The sequence below is a fragment of the Emys orbicularis genome, chromosome 10 (genome assembly GCF_028017835.1).
Source record: "Emys orbicularis isolate rEmyOrb1 chromosome 10, rEmyOrb1.hap1, whole genome shotgun sequence".
NCBI lineage: Eukaryota > Metazoa > Chordata > Testudines > Emydidae > Emys > Emys orbicularis.
The window spans coordinates 41,780,278-41,803,352 of record NC_088692.1 but is presented as its reverse complement, the minus strand read 5'-3'; the positions used below and the strand labels follow the sequence as shown (position 1 = coordinate 41,803,352).

The 23,075-nt window shown below is 50.4% G+C and overlaps 1 protein-coding gene across 1 annotated transcript in view; it reads left to right on the top strand.

Annotated features, from left to right (window-relative positions):
• Positions 1-23,075, top strand: part of CCDC33 (coiled-coil domain containing 33) — a 226,758-nt gene that overhangs the window by 73,930 nt on the left and 129,753 nt on the right. Inside the window, exon 9 of the mRNA XM_065412566.1 lies at positions 2,494-2,565. Coding sequence (XP_065268638.1) covers positions 2,494-2,565 — 72 coding nt within the window. The remainder of the gene's footprint in view (positions 1-2,493; positions 2,566-23,075) is intronic.

The window sequence follows — 23,075 nt, the reverse complement described above, 5'->3', positions numbered from 1 at the left end:
TGTCCCTGCAGATGGACATTGAGGCTGCATAGGGCCTCTGCAGCTGGCATTTGTTCTCATCACAGTGCATGGAGTCTCACAGGATTGTCTCTAGGCTTCCAGAGAGGATGAAAGGTCATTGCTTCCTCCTCTACCCACAGGAGTGTTTCACTTGTCACTGCTGCCAGTTTGTCTGGCATCTGCTCGGCCTGATCTGGGAACAGTACTGGGTGAGCATGGTGTCTGGGGACAAAGCCAGGTTCTTTCAGTTACGTTCATCCCCAGCAGGGACTGGCGAACCAGAGCCAGTCCCAACCAAGGCTCCCCAGATTGATCCAAACCAACTAAATTCCTGCTTGGTCAACATATTCCTGCAGTTATTTTTCATGTTTTAGGCTGACCCCGGTAACTGCAGGGCAACTAATCTGTTACCTTCACTCAGGAACAGGGGTGGCTCCAGGCACCAGCGCACCAAGCGCATGCCTGGGGCGGCAAGCCGCGGGGGGCGGCCTGCCGGTCACCGTGAGGGCGGCAGACAGGCTGCCTTCGGCAGCATGCCTGCGGGAGGTCCGCCAGTCCCGCGGTGTGACGATGCGGTTCTGGCGGAACCCAACTGAGAGTGCCAACTCAGGACAAATTGCTCAAACAGGGCAGTTACAGCCCAAGGCTGGGGGTTTTTCCACCTCTAAGGCAAACCAAACCAGCCAGACTAAGAGGACTTCGGTCTCACCCCACTGGCTAACCGCAAGTCTCACAAGCAATCTCCTTAGACACTCCAGTTTCCCAGTATTACCACCAGTGCCACTCGTTATGGGGACAAATGGTTATGAAAACCAAGACCCCAGTAAAAGAAAAAGGTTCTCCTGATCCCAAAGGACCAAGCCCCAGACCCAGGTCAATATACAAATCAGATCTTACCCACAAATCACGCTGTTGCCAATCCTTTAGAATCTAAAATCTAAAGGTTTATTCATAAAAGGAAAAAGATAGAGATGAGGGTTAGAATTGGTTAAATGGAATCAATTACATACAGTAATGGCAAAGTTCTTGGTTCAGGCTTGCAGCAGCGATAGAATAAACTGCAGGTTCAAATCAAGTCTCTGGAATACATCCCCCGCTGGGATGGGTCCTCAGTCCTTTGTTCAAAGCTTCAGCTTGTAGCAAAGTTCCTCCAGAGGTAAGAAGCAGGATTGAAGACAAAATGGAGATGAGGCATCAGCCTTATATAGTCTTTTCCAGGTGTAAGAACACCTCTTTGTTCTTACTGTGGAAAATTACAGCAAAATGGAGTCTGGAGTCACATGGGCCAGTCCCTGCATACTTTGCTGAGTCTCAAGGCATATTTGCCTTTTCTCAATGAGTCCATTGTATAGCTGATGGTTCTTAATGGGCCATCAAGCAGGCTAGGCAGAGCTAACACCAGCTTGTCTGGGATGTCACCCAGAAGCATAGCATAAAGTTTGCAATACAGACAGTATAGAGCCAATATTCATAACTTCAACTATAACACTGATACACACATATAGACAGCATAATTATAACCAGTAATCCATAACCTTGTCTTAGACACCCCATTTGACCCCCTTTATACAAGATTTGGGTGCCACTACAGGACCTTGGTTGCAACAATGATCTATATGGTCCCAGATTATATCAATAACGTCACACGCGGTTTAGGCGGCAATTTGGCGGCAGGTACGCCAAAGGCACGGGACCGACAGACCTCCCGCAGGCATGCCACCGAAGGGAGCCTGACTGCCGTGCTTGGGGCGGCAAAATACATAGAGCCGCCCCTGCTCAGGGAGGCTGACTTCAGCCTGCATTGACCCTGGAGCATTTATGAGGGTGTTAACCCACCAACATGTGGTACCTGCTGCGTGCTCACGGGCCCTGGCCAGCTAGGAGAAGCTATCATACTTGTCTCCTGTAACTTAACCCCATGTTAAATAATTTCTAGACCAAGTTCTAAGAGGTGCTGAGCACCTACAATTCCCACTCATTTTGTGGGAGCTATGGCTGCTCAGCCTCTCTCTGGATTTGGACCCTACATGGGGAGTGTATAGCTGCTGGCACAGGGTTCTCTCTGGGTGTGGGTAGTACCTGGGAGCAGGCAATGATGCACAGACCTCACCAGCCATCTTTAGAAACAGGACCATAGAGCTGAATGCTGGGGGGTTGACTTCTGATGTGTCATTCATTCCAGCTTATTAACTGCTTCACTACTGGCTCTTCACTCCTGCATGCCTGTAGCCATATCCTGCCGATGGCCTGTTGGAATCCCTTTGGAGTGTCATGGCAGCCCTGGCACACCTGGTAGCCCCAATCTCCTGGCATGTTAAGCTGCAGCAGGGAAGCAAGCAAATTCCTTGCTGGCTGCTGTCCATAACAGACTGGCACCAGCCAGTCAAAGCTATTACAGGCTATGGGTTGCCATCTGACACTCTGATGTTCTCAGGAGCTGATGTTCTCATGTGGATTTTATTGACCTTGTCCTTCCTTATGTTGTTTCCCCAGGGCACTAATCTGAGAACCACATCTGGTGCTGTTCCAACCGTTCAACTCTGCATGCAGCTGATCAGCTCAGAGGTGAGGCAAGTGGGAAGGAACAGATTAACTTTAGAGACAAGGGGCCACCTCAGTCAATGGGGCTATGTGGGTGAGATTTAGTCCATGGATGTGAAAGGGGAATTCCCCTTTCCCATCACGGGGAAAGGAGAATGGGATATTTTTACTTTAAATAGGATGCAGATCTGTACCTGCATCCAAACCCCCATGAAAAAAAGGGAATTTTGGGCCTGGATCCAAAGGCGAATCACTGGGGTTTGCTATTCCGTCTAGGCAGCACCCGAGTGTTGGTATGCCCTACAGTTCACTCCAATGCCCTCCAAGGTTCCCACACAGATCCTCTGCCAGCTGAATGCCCATCCATCCCCTGCCCCAGTACCACTCTGGAGGAGGCTGCCCCATCCCTTGGCAGGCGTGGGCGAGGAGGACAGGAGGTCAGTCATGCAGATTCCATGCCAGTGAAGCTGGCACTGAATGACATGAATAGAAACAAACTGAAGGTGTCCAGGCTGCTGCCATCCTGAGAGCAGGTTACATCCAGAGGCCACTGTGAGACTTTTGGGGTTCCCCAAGGTGTCTGGGGTGAGTCACTACCACCTGCTTACAGGGTGAGAGAGCTGATGTTCATCAGAACATCCTAGGGGAAAAAATGATCCCAACTCTGCCAGCTGCTGGCAGCACAAGCACTCCACTCTGGGCTCCATGATCCCTGCATGCTCCACCTTTGGACACTCGAGTGCCCAGTCCCTTCTCTTCTGGATACCCACAATATACATCAATCTGCTGCTTCCGGGCCAGCAGTGCACCCCAGTTCACCAGCCTCCCCTCACTCAACACACTTTAGCGCAAAGCACTTGGTCACGTGTAGAGTAGAAACTAAATATAAGTTAATTTAACAGAGCTTAAGAAAAAGATCCAAAATAGATGGAAGTACAAGGATTGGAATCACCAGTTTACAGAGAAAAGAAAAACATAAAACACAATCTCGAGTCTATTCTAACTAACAAGTTCTTTTTCAGTCTAATAAGGAATTTCTCCCGCAATGGCCTGGGCAGCAAGTATCGCAGGCCAGGGGAGGCTAAGCCTCCCCAAACAGCCAGGAGTGGCCCTGCCCACGCTCTTTCCCAAGATCTTCCTGCTTCCCACTGTTCCCTCATGGCCCCAGCCCAGGCTGCTCCTCTTCCCCAAAATGGGAAGGGGCTGCGGCTAAGGAGGACCAGCCTTTGTTCTGGGATTCGGGGCGGCTGAGGCCACCCGCCCAGTGCTCCAGGGCTGGGGATTCCCGCCCAGCATTCCAGGACTGGTGGCACTGGGGACGCCTGCCCAGCACTCCCAGACTGAGGGCACTCAGGCCACCCACCCGGCGCTCCAGGGCTGGGGGCACTGGGGCAGCCCGCCCGGCGCTCCAGGGCTGGGGGTGCTGGGGCCAGCCGGGGTGGCCTAGGGCTAGAGATTCTAGGGTGGAGCAGCCCAGCCAGGGCGGCCTGGAACTGGGGAGCCGGCGGCTGTGGGGGAGGGGCTGGGGTTAGCCTCCCCGAACGGACAGTTCACGTGCCGCCCATGCCCGATGGTCAGTCCTTACAGCACTAGTCCAGCCCAGAGAGCTGGGATCTACCTTTCATGAGACACTCCCACTGGCAGAGTGTCACCTCTGTAATGGATAACATCTTGTGCCCTCTCTTCTTCTCTTAGTCTCCGACGTTTTGTGTCTTTCCATAATCAGGATGTTCCATAATCAGGGTGTTCAGCCTAGAGGGTCCCATCGTCAGAGGCTTTTCTTTGGGTTCCTTTGTCTTTGTCAATGCTCATGTGGTCCAAGCAGGAAATACAGGGCTGGGCTAGGTCAAAAGATGTTGATTGTTTTCACTCTTAATTGAGTTAGCTCTGAGACCCATCCACCTCAGGTGATCTGCTTCATCTCCAACAGTTTTGGAACATCATATTCTGCATTTTGCAGAGCTCTGAAAACATTTCCCATATAAATGTCTCACAATAACCAAGATGATCAGCCAGTTCTTATGTTTCCTTGCCAAAATCTAGGGCATCCCACCTGTACCCTGTAGTAGGGAGAGAGCCTGAAGCATAAGCCCTTGTATCAGAAGCCCGGTATGAGGCAGGACCTGCTCACAGAATCTGGCAAGAACAGGGCTGATATTGCAGAAATACACATTCCTAAGAAGTACAAAGCACAGAGTACTCATGCAAACACATCCCAATATCAAGTGGTACCAGAACATTCCAATATCAAGGATGATACAAAAACATTCCCCACTCTGAAAAAAGGATAACAGGAACACACTAACCCCTCCTAAAAGACAAAGTCAGGATGACAGTACATAATAAAGATGTTTTAATCAAATCAACATGTACAAGGTGATGGGTGATAACTAACCACATCAGGGAGCAGTAATTAAGTATGTCAGAGGCTGTATGTAACATGTTTGTATCAGGGTATAAAGATGTATCTCGGAGGGAGTATTTTTGTCCAGCCAAGGGGGGAATGGAAAGTCCTGCCATTCACTGAGCTGTGTCTATTGTCATGGGCATACATGTCTTAGTATCCTCGTAGAGTCTGCCAGGTGCTTTATACTGTGCTCTGTCGACAATAAACCTGGCCTGGTGCCTTTGTACCTTAACAAATCTTGTGGTCATTGGGTGGTTCGCTCGAGGTCTGCTGTGCCGGCTGTCTGCACACAGAGAACACACACACGCAGCCAAACATCTAACCACACACTCTACCGAGGGCTCAAGGCTTGACCTGGTCAATTTAGGCACTCCCACCCTTTTCCTTCTGAGGGCTTGGGGGTAAGGCACCTACCCTTTCCCATGGGGCTCAGAGCTCTACAGGTCTGCAGGATCTTTTCCCAGTGAAAAAGCCTTACACAGCTGTTCTCTAAACATCTATTCTGGCATATGTATTCTGTGCAACATGCACAGAATACATATGCCAAGCAAATATATTATGCTCACTACTCCCAATACAAAGACAAACTTCACCCGATGGCCAGTCAGAATCCACTTGTCTGGGGGTGCCCGCCAATGCTTCTGCACATCACGGTTGTGGAGAGTGGTCAGAGTTCTAGCAGCTTGATATTGAACTGAAGTCCAGAGATAGCTCCCATTATATAGGTAAAACTAACTACTTCCATTAACTCTATTAAACCCATCACATTATTCGATACCCCTAGGTAACAAAATTTAACCAATCATGCACTGGCACCTATGTTTGCTCCTCCCTGCTCAAGTCTTTTTTATATTTTCTCTCTCATGCTCAAATTGTAACTTATTTATGACTTTCTTTGTTTGTGCAGATGACCATCATAAATTCGCTGGTCAGAGTTTATTTTATCTATTTTACCATTTATTGGGTCTTTCTGTATCCTCCCAGTGCCTGGATATCTCTACTTTACAACCTTTGGTATTATAACTCTTGTTAGGGGCATTCCTGTGGTGGGGTGCCCACGGCAGTGGAGCAATTTTATTTAATTTCAGTGGTGAAATCCCTGAGTCCCACCCAAGGCTAGTCAAGGCTAGTTTAGTATGGGGGTGAGTTAAGTCCCGGGCCTACACTTAGCTTTCAGCAGAGAACATCCCCACCCCTTTGGTGAAGCTGGTCAAACATAGGTATAATAGGATTGCCTGTGCGTGTCTGGGCATGCCTGTGTCACATACACTTGGGGACTACAGATGCAGGGTTATATAGACTTATAAAGCGTGTGCCCTTCTCCACTCCCCTCCTGTCTCCCAGAACTCGTAAAGGAACCATGCTAGTATAACACAGGCAGGGAGATCCAACAGGCCTGGCTTAAGGAAGGGGCTGAAGCAGAGGCTCAGTCCATTGTGCTCTACAACAAAAGGGGCCAAAGGGGAGGATCCGGGAAGAGAGAATGTAAAGTAAATCCCAGGCATGACCTTTGAACATGGCTTCTGTGATGGGAAATAACATGGGCCATACCAGGGCAGAGGGGATTTGCAGTCCCCCATGGGGGGCCCACTATAGGGTGCAGCCTCTTTCCCCTGCCCCCATGTGGCTGGCTAGTAGGGTTGCCACCCATTTGGGTTTTACCAAGACAGTTCGTTTTTTGGCATCTGTGTCTGGGTGCCATTTGCCAGGTGCCCAGTTTTCGACTGGAAAGTCCAGTCAAAAAGGTGACCTGGCAGTAGGGTTGCCAACTCTCCCAGTTTCACCAGGAGTCTCCCGGAATCTGGCTCTATGTCCCAGAGGCTACTGAAACCAAACCGGGAGATTTTAGGCTGCTAGAAGTCCGGCGGCGCAGCGGGGCTAAGGCAGGCTCCCTGCCTGCCCTGGCCCTGCGCCAGTCCCAGAAGTGACCAGCACGTCCCTGCGGTCCCTGGGGGTGCGAGGGCAAGAGTCTCCACATACTGCCTACGCCCCGAGCGCTGACTCTGCAGCTCCCATTGGCCAGGAACTGCGGCCAATGGGAGCTGCGGGAGTGGTGCCTGCAGGCAGGGGCAACGCACGGTGCCCCCTGCGCCCCAGGGCTGCAGGGACTTGCTGGCTGCTTCCGGGAGCAGTGTGTGGAGGGAGCAGCATGTGGAGCCCCCTGACCCCATTTAACTTGGGCGGCTCCTGGTCGGCGTCGCAGTGGGGCTAAGGCAGGCTCCAACCCTGCAGCTCCCATTGGCCTCAGTTCCCAGCCAATGGGAGCTGTGGAGTGGGGGCAAGGGCAGCACACAGATACCTCTACCCCCCCCACCCGAGGGGCTGCAGGGATGTCCCGGACACTTCTGGGAGCAGCACGGAGCCTGGGCAGGCAGGGACCCTGCCTTAGCCCCACTGCGCCATTGACCGGGAGCCGCCCGAGGTAAGCACCACCCGGCCGGAGCCTGCTCCCCTCACCCCCTACCACACCCCAACCCCCTGAGCTCCCTCCTGCACCCAAACTCCCTCCCAGATCCCACACCCCACATTCCCTTCTGCACCCCAACCTCCTTTCCCAGCCCTGAGCCCCCTCCAGCACCCTAACTCCGTCCCAGAGCTTGCACCTTGCACCCCCTCCTGCACCGCAATCCCTTGCCTCAGGCTCAGCCCAGAGCCCCCCCCACACTCCGAACCCCTCAGCCCCAGCCCAGAGCCCGCACCCCCTCCTGCACTCCCTACCCCACCCCAATCCCCTGCCCCAGCCCAGTGAAAACGAGTGAGGGTGGGGGAGAGCGAGCAGAGGGAGGGGGAATGGAGTGAGCGGGCAGGGCCTTGGAGAAGGGCGGGGCAGGGCCTCAGGGAAGGGGGCAAGGCAAGGGTGTTTGGGTTTGTGTGATTAGACAGTTGGCAACCCTACCTGGCAGTGTCTAGCCAGATGTACTAACTGGATACCAAAAGTCCAATTACCATGGGGGGGGGGGCACTGGGTCCTTAATCCCTGCCAGCCCCTGTTCAGCTGGGGCCATCTCTTACCTGCAGGCAGGTTTGTTGTTAGGCTGCAGAAGCTCCCAGTCTCATCCCAGCCCCAGAGCAGAGGGAGCCCTGTTGGGGGGCAGGGAGGGAGATGAAGACGATCCAGCAAGCAATAGGAGGGGGCAAAAGAGTAAGCAATATGGGCTGGGCCTGAGGGAAGAGATGGAGAAGGGCGCGGGGCCTCTAGAGAAGAGGTAGGGCAGGTGTGGGGCCTTAGGGAAGAGGCGGCGCAGGGGGCAGGGCCTCACGGATCTGGTTACCAGCAATTAGAAAGGTGGCAGCTTTACTGGCTAGCTCTGCTATCTATACATAGAGGCAGAGCTCTGGCCCCACTCTCTTTGGGGCCCTGTATGCCCTGGAGGGAATGAGGAACTGATTAACCCGTATGCTTCCCAGAAGTCAGGGGCTGCAATTCTGCCTAACCCTTATGGGCCAGATTTGTAAGCACTCACACCCCCAGTAAGGGCCAGAATTTCAAAGGTCCCAATACGCACACAGCATGCTGAGCTAAGCTGAAAATCTGCCCACTTATTCTGGTGCCTAAATGGGAGCTGAGTGTCTGTGAAATTGTGGCCCAAGTGGGCCTCCCCACTGCACCCAAGAGACTTTCTTCTTTTACCCCCAAGGCTTTATGTAGAATGGCTGGCATCTTCCTAATTCTTTGGAGTTTTTTGGCCGGTGATAACACGGACAGCTGAGATCTCAAGGTTGCATCTGTAAAAGCAAAATGCAACACTTAACAGAGGCAGCATTGTTCACACCAGACAGAGCAATGCTTCCCCCATACTTAAGGGCAAGCACAGTCTACACAATAGAATAATTTGCCTGTCCCAAAGCGAGCACACATAACCCACGGGAGCCCCAAAATGGTGAGTAAGCACAGGGTCAAGGGGGACTGATTGTTTCACGGCCATACTGTCCTGTGGGTTTCTGTGCCTTGGGGAGAGCCAACAGCTACAGCGGGCCCCTATACTGAACACTGTCCCCACATTTTGCACAGGAGTTCGTCCTGGAAGATATCTCGCTGCTGAGGGCGACCTGGGAAGCAAGGGAGGGTCTTCTACTGCAATGCGGCTTCTGCCCTGGCCCATATGCAGCTTGCCTGTGTGCAGCAATGGTCCCCCCACCCCTCACGGCACAGTGGTGCGGACATGTTAGCCTGACTGGGACAAGGACTACAGTGGCTCTCCCAAGAAACCTGCGCAAGCGCATTGCCCAACTCCTGGATGAGACCTTTGAAGAGATCACTGAGGCCAGTTACCATGATGTGAGAGAGCACATCAACGCCCTATTCCGCATCTAGGCATGCATGCAGCCCTAACCCTCCTTGCCCCAAGAGCCTGCACTGAATAACTTTCTTCCCAAAATAAAAGCCACTTACTGGGAACCTCCTCTGGTGTTTGTCCTTCCCCAAGCACCAGCCGCCACGACTGGCTACCTTCCTTCTGGCTGCATGCATCTAGGGATTCTGGGGTGTCTTCCTCCTCCTCCTCAGTACCCTCGCTCCCACTTTCCTCCTCCTCCTCCTCCTCCTCCTCCTGCCTTGTTGAACTGGGCTCTGAAGTGTCCATGGTGGTCCTCGGAGCAGAGGTGGGGTCGCCCCCAAGTATCGCGTCCAGCTCTTTGTAGAAACAGCAGGTTGTGGGGGCAGCACCTGAGCGGCGGTTTGCCTCGCAGGCTTTGTGGTAGGCATTCCACAGCTCCTTCACTTTAACCCTGCACTGAGTCATGGCCCCTTTCCATCATGTTCCTTGATATCTGCCAGAAGGTATTGTAATTCCTATGGCTAGAGCGCAGCTGGGACTGGACAGCTTCCTTCCCCCCAAACACTGATGAGGTCCAGCACCTCGCCATTGCTCCATACTGGGGATCGCCTGGTGCGTGGAGACTTGGTCACCTGGAAAGATTCGCTGAGAACACTCCACGCCTGGCTGCGCAAACAGGAAGGTGATTTTCAAATTCCCAGAGCGTGGGTCTGACAGTTGGTCACCTGAAGGCAGGGCAGTAGAGTTCAAAGTGATGACCAGAGTGGCTAAAATAGGCATTTTGGGACACTTCTGGAGGCTGATCAGAGCGAATTAACAGACCAGGGCGTCCACACTGGCGCTGCGGCGCTCCAGCAGGGACGCATCAAATGTTATTCCACTCGCCAAGGTGGAGTACCAGGAGCGCTCTAGCCGCGGAGTCCAGGCACTCTACGTGCCTTGCCAGTGTGGACGCGTCGTGAGTTAGAGCGCACGGGGCTGCTTTAATGCACTCTAACTCGCAAGTGTAGCCATGCCCTTTGTTCTGTCTGTTATTACTTTGAACCACTTAAATCCTACTTTTTATATTTAATAAAATCACTTTTGCTTATTATTGAACTCAGAGTTAGTGACTAATACCTGGGGGAGCAAACAGCTTTGCATATCTCTCTATCAGTGTTATAGAGGGTGGACAATTTATGAGTTTACCCTGTATAAGCTTTATACAGAGTAAAACGGATTTGTTTGGGGTTTGGACCCCATTGGGAACTGGGTATCTGGGTGCTAGAGACAGGAGCACTTTCTAAGCTGTTTTCAGTTAAGTCTGCAGCTTTTGGGGGACATGGTTCAGACCTGGGTCTGTGTTTGCAGCAGGCTAGCATGTCTGGCTCAACAAGACAGGGTACTGAAGTCCCAAGCTGGCAGGGAAAACGGGCTCAGAGGTAGTCTCAACACATCAGGTGGCAGTCCCAAGGGGGTCTCTGTGACTGAACCCATCACAAGTGGTGCTTGGCAATAGTATGGAAAAGAGCCTGATGCGTGAGTGGCAGACCTTCCTACAGTGCCTATAGGTCAACTCGCCAGATGGAGGTTGGAGCACACTCTGCTTCCTGGCTCACAGGCAGGCCTCAGCCTGGGCTCTCTGATGGCTCTCCGTGATGACTGCGCCAGCCTTGACCTGGCTTCTACAGACTGAGCGGCTGTGGACAGGGTTCTCCCCAGTTGGCAGTGGGAATGCTGAATTCCTTGAGGCCTTACTTGACCTTGTCGCTGTATCGGAACTTTGGCCTTCCTATGCATCATAGGCAGTTCTTGAGTTGGCTATAGAGTAAAGCCTTCAGCAGATGATCTTGAGGCATGCGCTCCACATGTTCCAACCAGCGAAACCTGTAAGCGTCCAGTGTAGTCAGCATAGACTGTAAGCTTGTGCTCTCAAGGATCTCATTATTGGTGATCTGTTGGTCCCAAGTAACTCCAAGGATTTTTCTGAGACAGCGAAGGTGGAAGCTGTTCAGTCTCCGCTCCTGCTTGAAGTACGTGATCCAGCTTTCACAGCTGTAAAGGAGAGTACTAAGGACACAAGCCTGATAAACAGACACCTTTGTGTTCAGGGTTAGCAGCTTGTTGTTCCAGACACATGAGATAAGTGTGCCAAAGGTGACAGAAGCTTTGCCGATTCTAGCATCCAGTTCCCTATCAAGGCCAAGATAGCAGAAGTGATCTATTTTGTCCAGAGCTTCATTACTGACATAGATTTTAGGTGGAATGTTGGTACCATGTGACATGAAAACTGTTTTCTTGGTACTGATTCCTATGCCAAACTTAGTGCATGCATCAGAGGACTTGTTCATCATGACAAGCAATTCATCGGGTGAATTAGAGACGAATGCAGCCTCATCTGCGAAGAGCAGATCCTGAATAGTAAGCTGGGTGACATGCCTTCTGCTCTGGAATCATCTGATGTTAAACAAGCTGCCATCCATCCTCATTTCAATTAATACACCAGATTGATCATTTCCAAAGGCATACTTAAGAAGAATAGAGAAGAAGATGCCAAAGCCGCTGGGCACTAAGACGCAGCCTTGCTTCATACCATATCAATACTAAACTCGAATGATGTTTCATTTTCATACTGGATGGTTGCCTTCATTCCCTCATGGAACACCTTGAATAGGGAGAGCATCTTTTGTCGACAGCCAATTTTCAACAGGATCTTATAGATGCCATTCCTGATAACTATGTTGAAGGGCTTTTGTAGGTCAGCAAATGCTACATAGAGAGGTGCCTGTTGTTCACAGCTTTTTTCTTGCAACAAGTGCAATATGAAGGACATGTCAGTCCTGGAGCATCCAGCTCTGAACCCACACTGGCTCTCAGGGTAGACTCTCTCAGCAAGGACTTGAAGTCTTTTCAGCAGGACCCCTGCAAGCACCTTGCCGACCTCGCTGAGCAGAGATATCCCTCAGTAATTGTTGCAGTCTGCTGTGTCCCCTTTATTTTTATATAGAGTAATTATCTTAGCATCTTTCAGATCCTGGGGTATATGGCTTCTTCCCAATAGGCACCGAGAAGTGCATAGATGTCACTTGCAAGCTTCTTCCTCCCTGCCTTTAGGAGCTCCGGAGGTATCTGATCATTGCCTGCTGATTTCCCAGGCACAATCTCTTAGATAGCTTTCTCTACATCTTCAGGTGTTGGTGTTTGGTCCAGCTACTGCATTGTTGGAAGCTGGGGAACAGCAGCTAAGGTAGTATCACAGATAATAGCATCCTTTGAATAGAGTTCTTTGTAACACTCAACCCATCAGTCAAGTTGTTCTTGCCTGTCAGTCAATATGGTACCATCTTTCACTTTCAGGCTTGTGGTCTTTTTACAAGGTGGACCAAGTGCCTCTTTAATTCCATTATAGGTACTATGAAGGTGCCCTCCTTCAAAGCAGGTCTGAATCTTGTCACACAGGTCTTGCCAACAATACTTCTGGGCACATTCTCTGGTGGCTTTCTGAACCGCAGACTTAGCCTCTTTAAACTTGAGAGTTCTGGACTTAGATGGTTGTTGAAGTAGACTTAGGTCAGCTTGCTTTGTCTTTTCTATGAGTGGGAACAACTGATGTTCAGATGCTGTGTTCCAATCAGAATGTTTTTTCTTTGTTGTTCCAAAGAACAGTAGCCAGGGTCTTGATCTTAAAATTTTCCCACAAGATGTCAGAATCAGGGGAATCAGGTTGATCATTTTCAGAAACAAGCTCAAGTGCACATTGAAACTGCCCAAGTGTTAGAGCCCAAGTGTTAGTGATGTTGAGGCGAGGTTTGCCTTTTGGCTTTGCAAAAGAGATTTTTTTAAGATGTAATTGGAGCTTGGCCCTGAGAAGGGCATGGTCAGTGTCAAGATCAGTGCTATGCATTGGTCGAACATCGTGATTTTTTCTGCAATGGATCAGGATGAGGTTAACCTGATGCCAGTCCCTCTATGTGACCTTGCTGCAGCTGCTGCCAGCAAAATAAGTGTTTGAGACTATCAGCTCACAAGAGACACAAAGCTCAAGGACACTTTTAACAAATCCTTGGCCACCTTTCCAAATTGTTACTCATGGCTGCTAGGAGTGTCACACCAGAAGCAGGGATAGAACTCAGATCCTCTTGTTCCCAAAGGGGAATCGTCATTAGCTCTTAGCACTATAGGGCCTAGGACACACAGTTGAGCATGTTTGAGCCAACCACTGGAGGGCCATGGCACACACATAGACTGGTCAGTTCACTCCAGTCTTATTACTGAAATCATAATCCAGCATCAAACTATTCCCCCTCCCCCCACAAAAATGATATCCATAAAGTTAATTTGGGATGGAACCTAATGTCATTCCGTTTATTTCATTGTTATTTTCACCTGGGGTGCCGTACCATTGGGGCATGGCTGGCTGGTTTGGTACTTCGGAGTAATTGCTCACGGGGGTCAGTGAAAAAGGGTCTGCGTGTGATGAATTATTCACATGGGTGTCACTAAGTGCAGAATTAATCCCTTTCCTTCCAGCTGGCTGCCGCACTAAATTATTACTCCCGGTCATGTGGGAAAATGTTGCGGAATTCATTTAGCTGATTATTGTTTTGATCTGGGAGCTGCAAATTTTTTTCTCTCCTCCCCCCTCTTCCCCCAGTGCCCCCCCTTCCCAGTAACATATGAAAGAGTCAAAGCAGGAAACAAAAAGCACCAGAGTCAGACCCGTGTTTGGAATGTTTTTATTCTTTGTTTTTTAGAAGCTTGTTTCAGCAAACAGATCCATGCAACAATGCAACTGAATGAATTTGTTGCCACTGACACAAAGGAAAAGGAGGGGCTGGAACCTCTTGGCAGGTTCAAGCAATCTCAGCTTTGCAAAGCACTGACTTATTTTTTATTTAACCCTTTGGAAACTATGCGCATCTTCCTGAGCAGCCAAGTTGGCTGGCAGTGCAGAATGGGCCAGCAGACTAAGGGTTAAATTGAGTGAAAATCATGTTCATGTTGACTGAAGTGAGGGATTGAACACTAGCTAGCTGCGGGCATAGAGCTGCTGTGTAAGGTTCCTATGCCCAGCACTGCCAATGCGACTCATTCCTGATCTGCAGCCCCTCCTGCTATTCCCACACATAGCTCTGCCATTCACCTCTGTCCTGGGCTGCATCCCCCCTGCCAGGCTCCCACACAGCTAGAGCAATATACTTCAATTCTGATGTGCAGCTCCTTGGCCTATTTCACCTTTAAGCCCTTTCACTGCCACCAAATACAGATCTACCTGTGCATCTCTGTCCTGAACTCCACTACTTCTCCTGCCCCCACCACTGCATCCCAGAGCTCTGCCAAGGCACCTTCATTTTGCCTCTTTCCTTGCAATGCCAACACTAAATCTCTACACAGTTTTGCCAATGCACCTCCTTTGTGATGCACATCAGCCCATATCTCTGTTGTGCTAGATTTTGCCAAACCACGTGGTAGCAAGGGGAGGTGGAGCCTTCCCAAAGGTGGGGGGACCAGCCTGGGGCCCCTGTCCCCTCTGTGGCCCTGTCCCTCCTCTTCCCCCCCAGGCTCTGCCCTCGACCAAGTTGGAATTTAGATGGAATTAGGGTTGCCAACTTTCTAATTGCACAAAAATGACCCTTGCCCTGCCCCCTGTCCCGCCCCTTCCTTGAGGCCCCTTCCCTGAAGCCCTGCCCCTTTTCTGAGGCCCTGCCCTCCACTGACTCCAGCCCCCTCCCTCCGTCACTCGCTGTCCCCCCACTGTCACTGGGATGAGGCAGGGGGTAGGGGTGTAGGAGGGGTGAGGGCTCCAGCTGGGAGTACGGGATCCGGGGTAGGGCCAGAAATGAGGGGTTCAGGGTGCGGGAGGGGGCTCTGGACTGGGGAAGGGGGTTGGGGTGCAGGAGGGGGTGAGGGCTCCAGCTAGGAGTGTGGGCTCTGGGGTGGGGCTGGGGGTGAGGGGTTTGGGGTGCAGGAAGGGGCTACAGGCTGGGGCCAAGGGGTTTGGAGTGTGGGAGGGGGCTCAGGGATAGGGTAGGAGTTTGGATGTGGGAGGGAGTGCGGGGTCCGGGAGGGAGTTTGTGTGCGGGAGGGGGTTCTGACCTGGGGCAAGGGGTTCGGGATGCAGGCTCCGGCTGGGTGGCACTCATCTCAGGCTCCTGGTTGGTGGCCCAGCAGGGCTAAGGCAGTCTCCCTGCCTGCCCTGGCGCCACACTGCTCCCAGAAGTGGCCAGCATGTCTGGACCCTAGGCGGAGGCACGGGCCAGGTGGCTCTGCACGGTGCGCACTGCCTGCACCCATAGGCATTGCCCCCGCAGCTCCCATTGGCCCCGGTTCCCGGCCAATGAGAGCGGTGGAGCCAGCAGTGGGGGCGGGGCCAGCATGGAGAGCTTCCCTGATCCCCCCTGTGCCTAAGGGCCAGACATGCCAGCCGCTTCGGGGGAGCTGCACAGAGCCAGGGCAGGCAGGGAGCCTGCCTTAGCCCTGCTGCACTGCCGACGGAACTTTTAATGACTTGGTCAGCGGTGCTGACCGGAGCCGCCAGGGTCTCTTTTCAACGGGGCATTCCGGTCAAAAACCAGTCACCTGACAACCTTAGCTGGACTCCGGAGCGGGCTAGGGAGCTGCGGACTCTCCACCTGCCCAAGGGATGTGTTTCTACCTCTAGGGCCACCTGTCCAGGGCAGGTGTGGAGGGTCCACGGCTCTCCACAGCTGCCCACATGGCTCTTACCCCGACCCAGCTCCAGCCTGCTTTGAAAGGCTGCAGACAATAGCAGACTTCGGTCTATTTGCATTTCTCTGATGCTAGGAGCTGCAAACACTGGAGATGTTTCATGGCACAGCTCGCTGCTGTCCTTGGACTAATTATACCAACCAATTAGGATACAGTCATTCTCTCAGCTCCCTGTCCATCCACACATACCTCCGCACCCCAGAAAGGCAGGAGCTTACCTTTAGTGAGTAATCATAATCTTAGGGTCTGATTTTTCAGACTTACCAGGTTTAGGGCCTGATCCTAGAAAGTGCTGAGCCCCTTGTAAGGGGGTGTTGAGTTCTCTCAATTCCTTTGACTTTAATGGGAGTTGAGAGGGCTCAGCACTTTGCAAGATAGGACCCTGACTGGAAAAATATGTGTCATGAGTGGACAGCAATTGACACTAACTCAACGCGCCATATTATATGGCTCTATCATGTTATATTAGGCCCACTAGAGTCACACTAGGGATGACTATGGTTTGGGGTAATATCTTCCAAAACAAGCTCAGATACTCTGGCAATAGGTGTGTTATAAAAATCTATTCCCCTTCGCAGGAAGGAGGCAGAGATTTGACCCAGAAAAGGGAGAAGAGCTGGAGACTTCATGAAGTCCACTAGGGACTTCGTTATTGCTATTGGTGTTATGTGGAAGGCACCCAGATACTATGGTGATGGGTGGCAGTATAAAACCAATGGATCCATCCATCCATCCCTGAGTCTTCACTGTCAGACATGGGCAAAAACCCCAGGCCAGATCTGAGTATTTTCTCTGAATCTTTTAATAAGTTTATCTCAGGAGCTCCTCCCATGTTCATTAGCAATAAGTGCTAGGGCAGGCAGGCAGAGTTATAAGAAATGGAACTGCTTTAAATGTGCCAAAAAGCCACATGGACTGTGGATTAAAGTAACCAGAAAAAGGCCCTCTTGTTCCAGAATGAGTGTCCGCACATGGAGTTATTCTGGAATACAGTAGCTTTAAATTCACACCCTAACTTATTCCATGATAACTTTCATGTGTAGAATAGCTCTTCATGTGGATGCTCTGCTATGATGTTCCCCTCTGGTGTTATCTGGACCAGTGATCTGTTAGGTCACTCCAATCCTCGACTCTGGGAGCCAGCCTTACCCTGCTCTGCTGTGAGAACCCCCACTCCCGAGCTGTTCACGCACAGCCTCTAGCATATAAGCTGCTCCCAGCTACGTGAGTGGGCACTTTTGGCCAGCCACTGCTTGGATTGTGCAACCAAATGACACTAGCCAATACCTCCGGTCCCAGACGCAACCCTTGGAACCTCCGTCTTGCAGTGTCCAGTTATGCCCGCTGGACGATGCAAGCTTATATGAGTTTGTCAATTTAACAAAGCAATTGATATGTACCAGGCTTGTTATCCCCACGGGAGTCTCTGACACACTTCAAACCAAACGCACTGCTTCAGGTAGAATAAACAAACAAATTTATTAACTACAAAGATAGATTTTAAGTGATTATAAGTCAAAGCACAAGAAGTCAGATTTGGTCAAATGAAATAAAAGCAGAATGCATTCTAAGCTGATCTTAACATTTTCAATGCCCTTACAAACTTAGATGCTTCTCACCACAGGCTGGCTGGTTGCCCTTCAGCCAGACTCTCCCCTTTGATCAGTGCTTCAGTCGCTTGGTGGTGGTGTCTGTAGATGGAGGTGAAAGAGAGAGAGAGCGAGCATGGCAAACATCTCTCCCTTTTATCATGTCCTTTCTTCCCTCTTGGCTCCCCCCCCACCCCCCGCAGAGTCAGGTGAGCATTACCTCATCGTAGTCCCAAACTGACCAAGCGAAAGGGGGTGACTCACTCGAGAGTCCAACAGATCCTTTGTTGCTGCCTAGGCCAGTGTCCTTTGTTCCTGTGAGGCTGGGCTGGGTTTGTCCCATACATGTCCTGATGAGGAATGAACTGCCCCTCTGCTCTTGGACAGTTTTGCCTGGGCCTCTGCTCCTGGAGAGTTTTTGCCTGGGCTTGTTTTAAGCCGTGAGGACACATTTTCAGCCTCATAACTATATACCTGAAATTACAAAATATAACATTACTATAACAACAGTGCTCAGTGCATCATGAGCCTTCCAAAGATACCTGACATGACAAGCTTTGCATTGGATACCACACAGTCATATTATAAGGATGAACATGGGGGTGCAGGCTGTTTCCCTGAGGTACAGAGTGTCACATCTGCTCAGTCTCCCCTCAGCCAGCCCCAGGCTAAGGCCTGGTCTCCAAACAAAAGTTGCCCCAATAGATCCTAAACTGTGAATTTAAACTGATGCAACCCCCATGTGGATGTTCTGATTTCAGTTGGAGTTGCTTTTTTTGGTTTAGCTTCAGTTTATTGGGACAAGATTAAGTCCACCTGAAATAAATCTCTCTCAGACCTAGTCTCAACTTAAAAATTAGATCAACCTAGCCACATTGTGCAGGGCTATGAATAATTTCACATAGATAGATCGACCTAACCCCCAGCGTAGACATGGCTAAATTGATGGAATAATTCTTTTGTGGAGCTAACTACTGCCTCTCAAAAAGGTGGATAACTACATACCCAGAAAAACCCATTCCATCAATGTAGGAAGCGTCTACACTATGGAACTACAGTGGCACCACTACAGTGTTGTAGCAGCTGTAGGTTAGACATGCCCTTAAACTGAAACTAGAGCATCTACATAAGGTTTGTCCCCAGTTTAACTGTACTCTCTTGACACAGCTTGATTTTCCTGAGCCTTAGGTCCTTTACCAATCTAGATCCCCCTGAAGTCTGACCCTCATTCTCCAGTTGACAGCAAGTGACCTACCCTCCTCCGTGGATCCCAGCCAGGTTTTACAGTGACAATCTAGCCATACTCTGCACAGCAAGCCAAACCTACCCTTTCCTGTCGGCTACAGCCAAGTTTTACAGGCTCGCTCTAATCAGAGGAAGAATGGCTTATTGGTTCCCTGCTCTGTCACAGACTTCCTGTGTGACCTTGGGCAAGTCACTCAGTTCCTCAGTGCCTCAGTTTCCCCAGCTGTACAATGGGGATAGTAGGCCTGCCTTGCCTCACGGGGTGTTGTGTGGGTAAAATACATTTGTGATTGTTAAACACTCAGATGCTACATTAGCAGGGCCATTTAAATACCTCCTCTAGAAAGTGCTTTGTGCAACTTCACCCAGAGACTGAGCATTCCCCTGTGCACCTCCTTCCTGCCATGGCAGCACAGAGAACAGACATTCTCCTACAGGATGCCTAGAGCAGGGCAGATCCTGCCTGCTATGTACTGATGGAATAAAAGCACCAGACCGTGGGGCATGACTTATTAGCCAGCTCCGTGACTGGTAGCCAGTGAATTTAAGGCCTGAAAGTTGTCAATTCCCTCTCTCTATTGAATGGTCAGGGGATAGATTGCTCCATTTTCAGGCCCTTTTTTGAGCAGATACATTATGTAGGTGAATTTGCCTGGTCCCTTCTTAACTGGCATGCACCAAAATGTAAGCATCGGCTGATGTGGGCAATGGAGCAGTTTTCATTTGCCCTTGTAAAGGCTGGATGATGGGGTCAAACAGCTGCAGTTTCATGGATCCCTTTCTCTCTGTAACCAAACTGAATCTAGCCACCATTGTATTTCTCTCCCACCCCAGATGGCAGGAGAGAGGAGATTTGCCAAGTGAATCTTTCTCTTTACATCTTCTCCTCTGAACCATTTTATGCAGCAGGCCATACATTTCAACACAGCTAAGTTTTTAATCTGGGCATCTGCATTCCACAAAACACACTGAGCCAGATCTTCAGCTCGTATAAATCAATGAAGCTCCACTGACTTCAGGGCATCTACGCCAATGTACAACATAGAATCATAGAATATCAGGGTTGGAAGGGACCTCAGGAGGTCATCTAGTCCAACCCCCTGCTCAAAGCAGGACCAATTCCCAACTAAATCATCCCAGCCAGGGCTTTGTCAAGCCGGGCCTTAAAAACCTCCAAGGAAGGAGACTCCACCACCTCCCTAGGTAACGCATTCCAGTGCTTCACCACACTCCTAGTGAAATAGTGCTTCCTAATATCCAACCTAGACCTCCCCCACTGCAACTTGAGACCATTGCTCCTTGTTCTGTGATCTGCCACCACTGAGAACAGCCGAGCTCCATCCTCTTTGGAACCCCCCTTCAGGTAGTTGAAGGCTGCTATCAAATCCCCCCTCATTCTTCTCTTCTGGAGACTAAACAATCCCAGTTCCCTCAGCCTCTCCTCATAAGTCATGTGCTCCAGACCCCTAATCATTTTTGTTGCCCTCTGCTGGACTCTTTCCAATTTTTCCACATCCTTCTTGTAGTGTGGGGCCCAAAACTGGACACAGTACTCCAGATGAGGCCTCACCAATGTCGAATAAAGGGGAATGATCACGTTCCTCGATCTGCTGGCAATGCCCCTACTTATACAGCCCAAAATGCCGCTCGCCTTTTTGGCAACAAGAGCACACTGTTGACTCATATCCAGCTTCTCGTCCACTGTGACCCCTAGGTCCTTTTCTGCAGAACTGCTACCTAGCCATTCGGTCCCTAGTCTTTAGCAGTGCATGGGATTCTTCCGTCCTAAGTGCAGGACTCTGCACTTGTCCTTGTTGAACCTCATCAGCTTTCTTTTGGCCTAATCCTCTAATTTGTCTAGGTCCCTCTGTATCCGATCCCTACCCCCTAGTGTATGTACCACGCCTCCTAGTTTAGTGTCATCTGCAAACTTGCTGAGAGTGCAGTCCACACCATCCTCCAGATCATTAATAAAGATATTAAACAAAACCGGGCCCAGGACTGACCCTTGGGGCACTCCGCTTGAAACCGGCTGCCAACTAGCCATTGATCACTACCCGTTGAGCCCGACGATCTAGCCAGCTTTCTATCCACCTTACAGTCCATTCATCCAGCCCATACTTCTTTAACTTGGCGGCAAGAATACTGTGGGAGACCGTATCAAAAGCTTTGCTAAAGTCAAGGAATAACACATCCACTGCTTTCCCCTCATCCACAGAGCCAGTTATCTCATCATAGAAGGCAATTAGGTTAGTCAGGCATGACTTCCCCTTGGTGAATCCATGCTGACTGTTCCTGATCACTTTCCTCTCTTCTAAGTGTTTCATAATTGATTCCTTGAGGACCTGCTCCATGATTTTTCCAGGGACTGAGGTGAGGCTGACTGGCCTGTAGTTCCCCGGATCCTCCTTCTTCCCTTTTTTAAAGATGGGCACTACATTAGCCTTTTTCCAGTCATCCGGGACCTCCCCCGATCGCCATGAGTTTTCAAAAATAATGGCTAATGGCTCTGCAATCTCATCCGCCAACTCCTTTAGCACCCTCGGATGCAGCGCATCTGGCCCCATAGACTTGTGCATGTCCAGTTTTTCTAAATAGTCCCAAACCACTTCTTTCTCCACGGAGGGCTGGTCACCTTCTCCCCATATTGTGCTGCCCAGTGCAGCAGTCTGGGAGCTGACCTTGTTCGTGAAGACAGAGGCAAAAAAATCATTGAGTACATTAGCTTTTTCCACATCCTCGGTCACTAGGTTGCCTCCCTCATTCAGTAAGGGGCCCACACTTTCCTTGACTTTTTTCTTGTTGCTAACATACCTGAAGAAAACCTTCTTGTTACTCTTAACATCTCTTGCTAGCTGCAACTCCAAGTGTGACTTGGCCTTCCTGATTTCACTCCTGCATGCCTGAGCAATATTTTTATACTCCTCCCTGGTCATTTGTCCAATCTTCCACTTCTTGTAAGCTTCTTTTTTGTGCTTAAGATCAGCAAGGATTTCACTGTTTAGCCAAGCTGGTCGCCTGCCATATTTACTATTCTTTCTACACATCGGGATGGTTTGTTCCTGCAACTGCAATAAGGATTCTTTAAAATACAGCCAGCTCTCCTGGACCCCTTTGCCCTTCATGTTATTCTCCCAGGGGATCCTGCCCATCTGTTCCCTGAGGGAGTCAAAGTCTGCTTTTCTGAAGTCCAGGGTCTGTATTCTGCTGCTCTCCTTTCTTCCTTGTGTCAGGATCCTGAACTCGACCATCTCATGGTCACTGCCTCCCAGGTTCCCATCCACTTTTGCTTCCCCTACTAATTCTTCCCTGTTTGTGAGCAGCAGGTCAAGAAAAGCTCTGCCCCTAGTTGGTTCCTCCAGCACTTGCACCAGGAAATTGTCCCCTACACTTTCCAAAAACTTGCTGGGTTGTCTGTGCACCGCTGTATTGCTCTCCCAGCAGATATCAGGGTGATTAAAGTCTCCCATGAGAACCAGGGCCTGCGATCTAGCAACTTCTGCTAGTTGCCAGAAGAAAGCCTCGTCCACCTCATCCCCCTGGTCTGGTGGTCTATAGCAGACTCCAACCACGACATCACCCTTGTTGCTCACACTTCTCAACTTTATCCAGAGACTCTCAGGTTTTTCTGCAGTTTCATACCGGAGCTCTGAGCAGTCATACTCCTCTCTTACATACAATGCAACTCCCCCACCTTTTCTGCCCTGCCTGTCCTTCCTGAACAGTTTATATCCATCCATGACAGTACTCCAGTCATGTGAGTTATCCCACCAAGTCTCTGTTATTCCAATCGCATCATAGTTCCCTGACTGTGCCAGGACTTCCAGTTCTCCCTGCTTGTTTCCCAGGCTTCTTGCATTTGTGTATAGGCACTTAAGATAACTCATCGATCGTCCCTCTTTCTCAGTATGAGACAGGAGTCCTCCCCTCTTGCGCTCTCCTGCTTGTGCTTCCTCCCAGGATCCCATTTCCCCACATCTAACAATCTGGCCTTATACATCTGTTTCACAAATGTTTAGCAGTTCCGTGGATGCTATTGGGGCAGAACTGGCCCAGGTTTGGCTTTAGATCCTGAAATCAACTAGGCCTGTGATGAACCAGTGTACACAGTAGTAGTGCTGTCTAGGCATCTTGCTTTTCAAGAAATATGACTCCACTCCCTCGGGACACCAGTTTTTCTATTCCTACGCTGTTGGATTTTAATAGCCACAGTGAGTTAGGATCTTGGTTTAGCTTCTCCTTTGAAAGCCAGCTGCACAACACTAGAGCTGGTTGGAAAAAGCAATTTCTGTCCTATGGGAAAAGCTG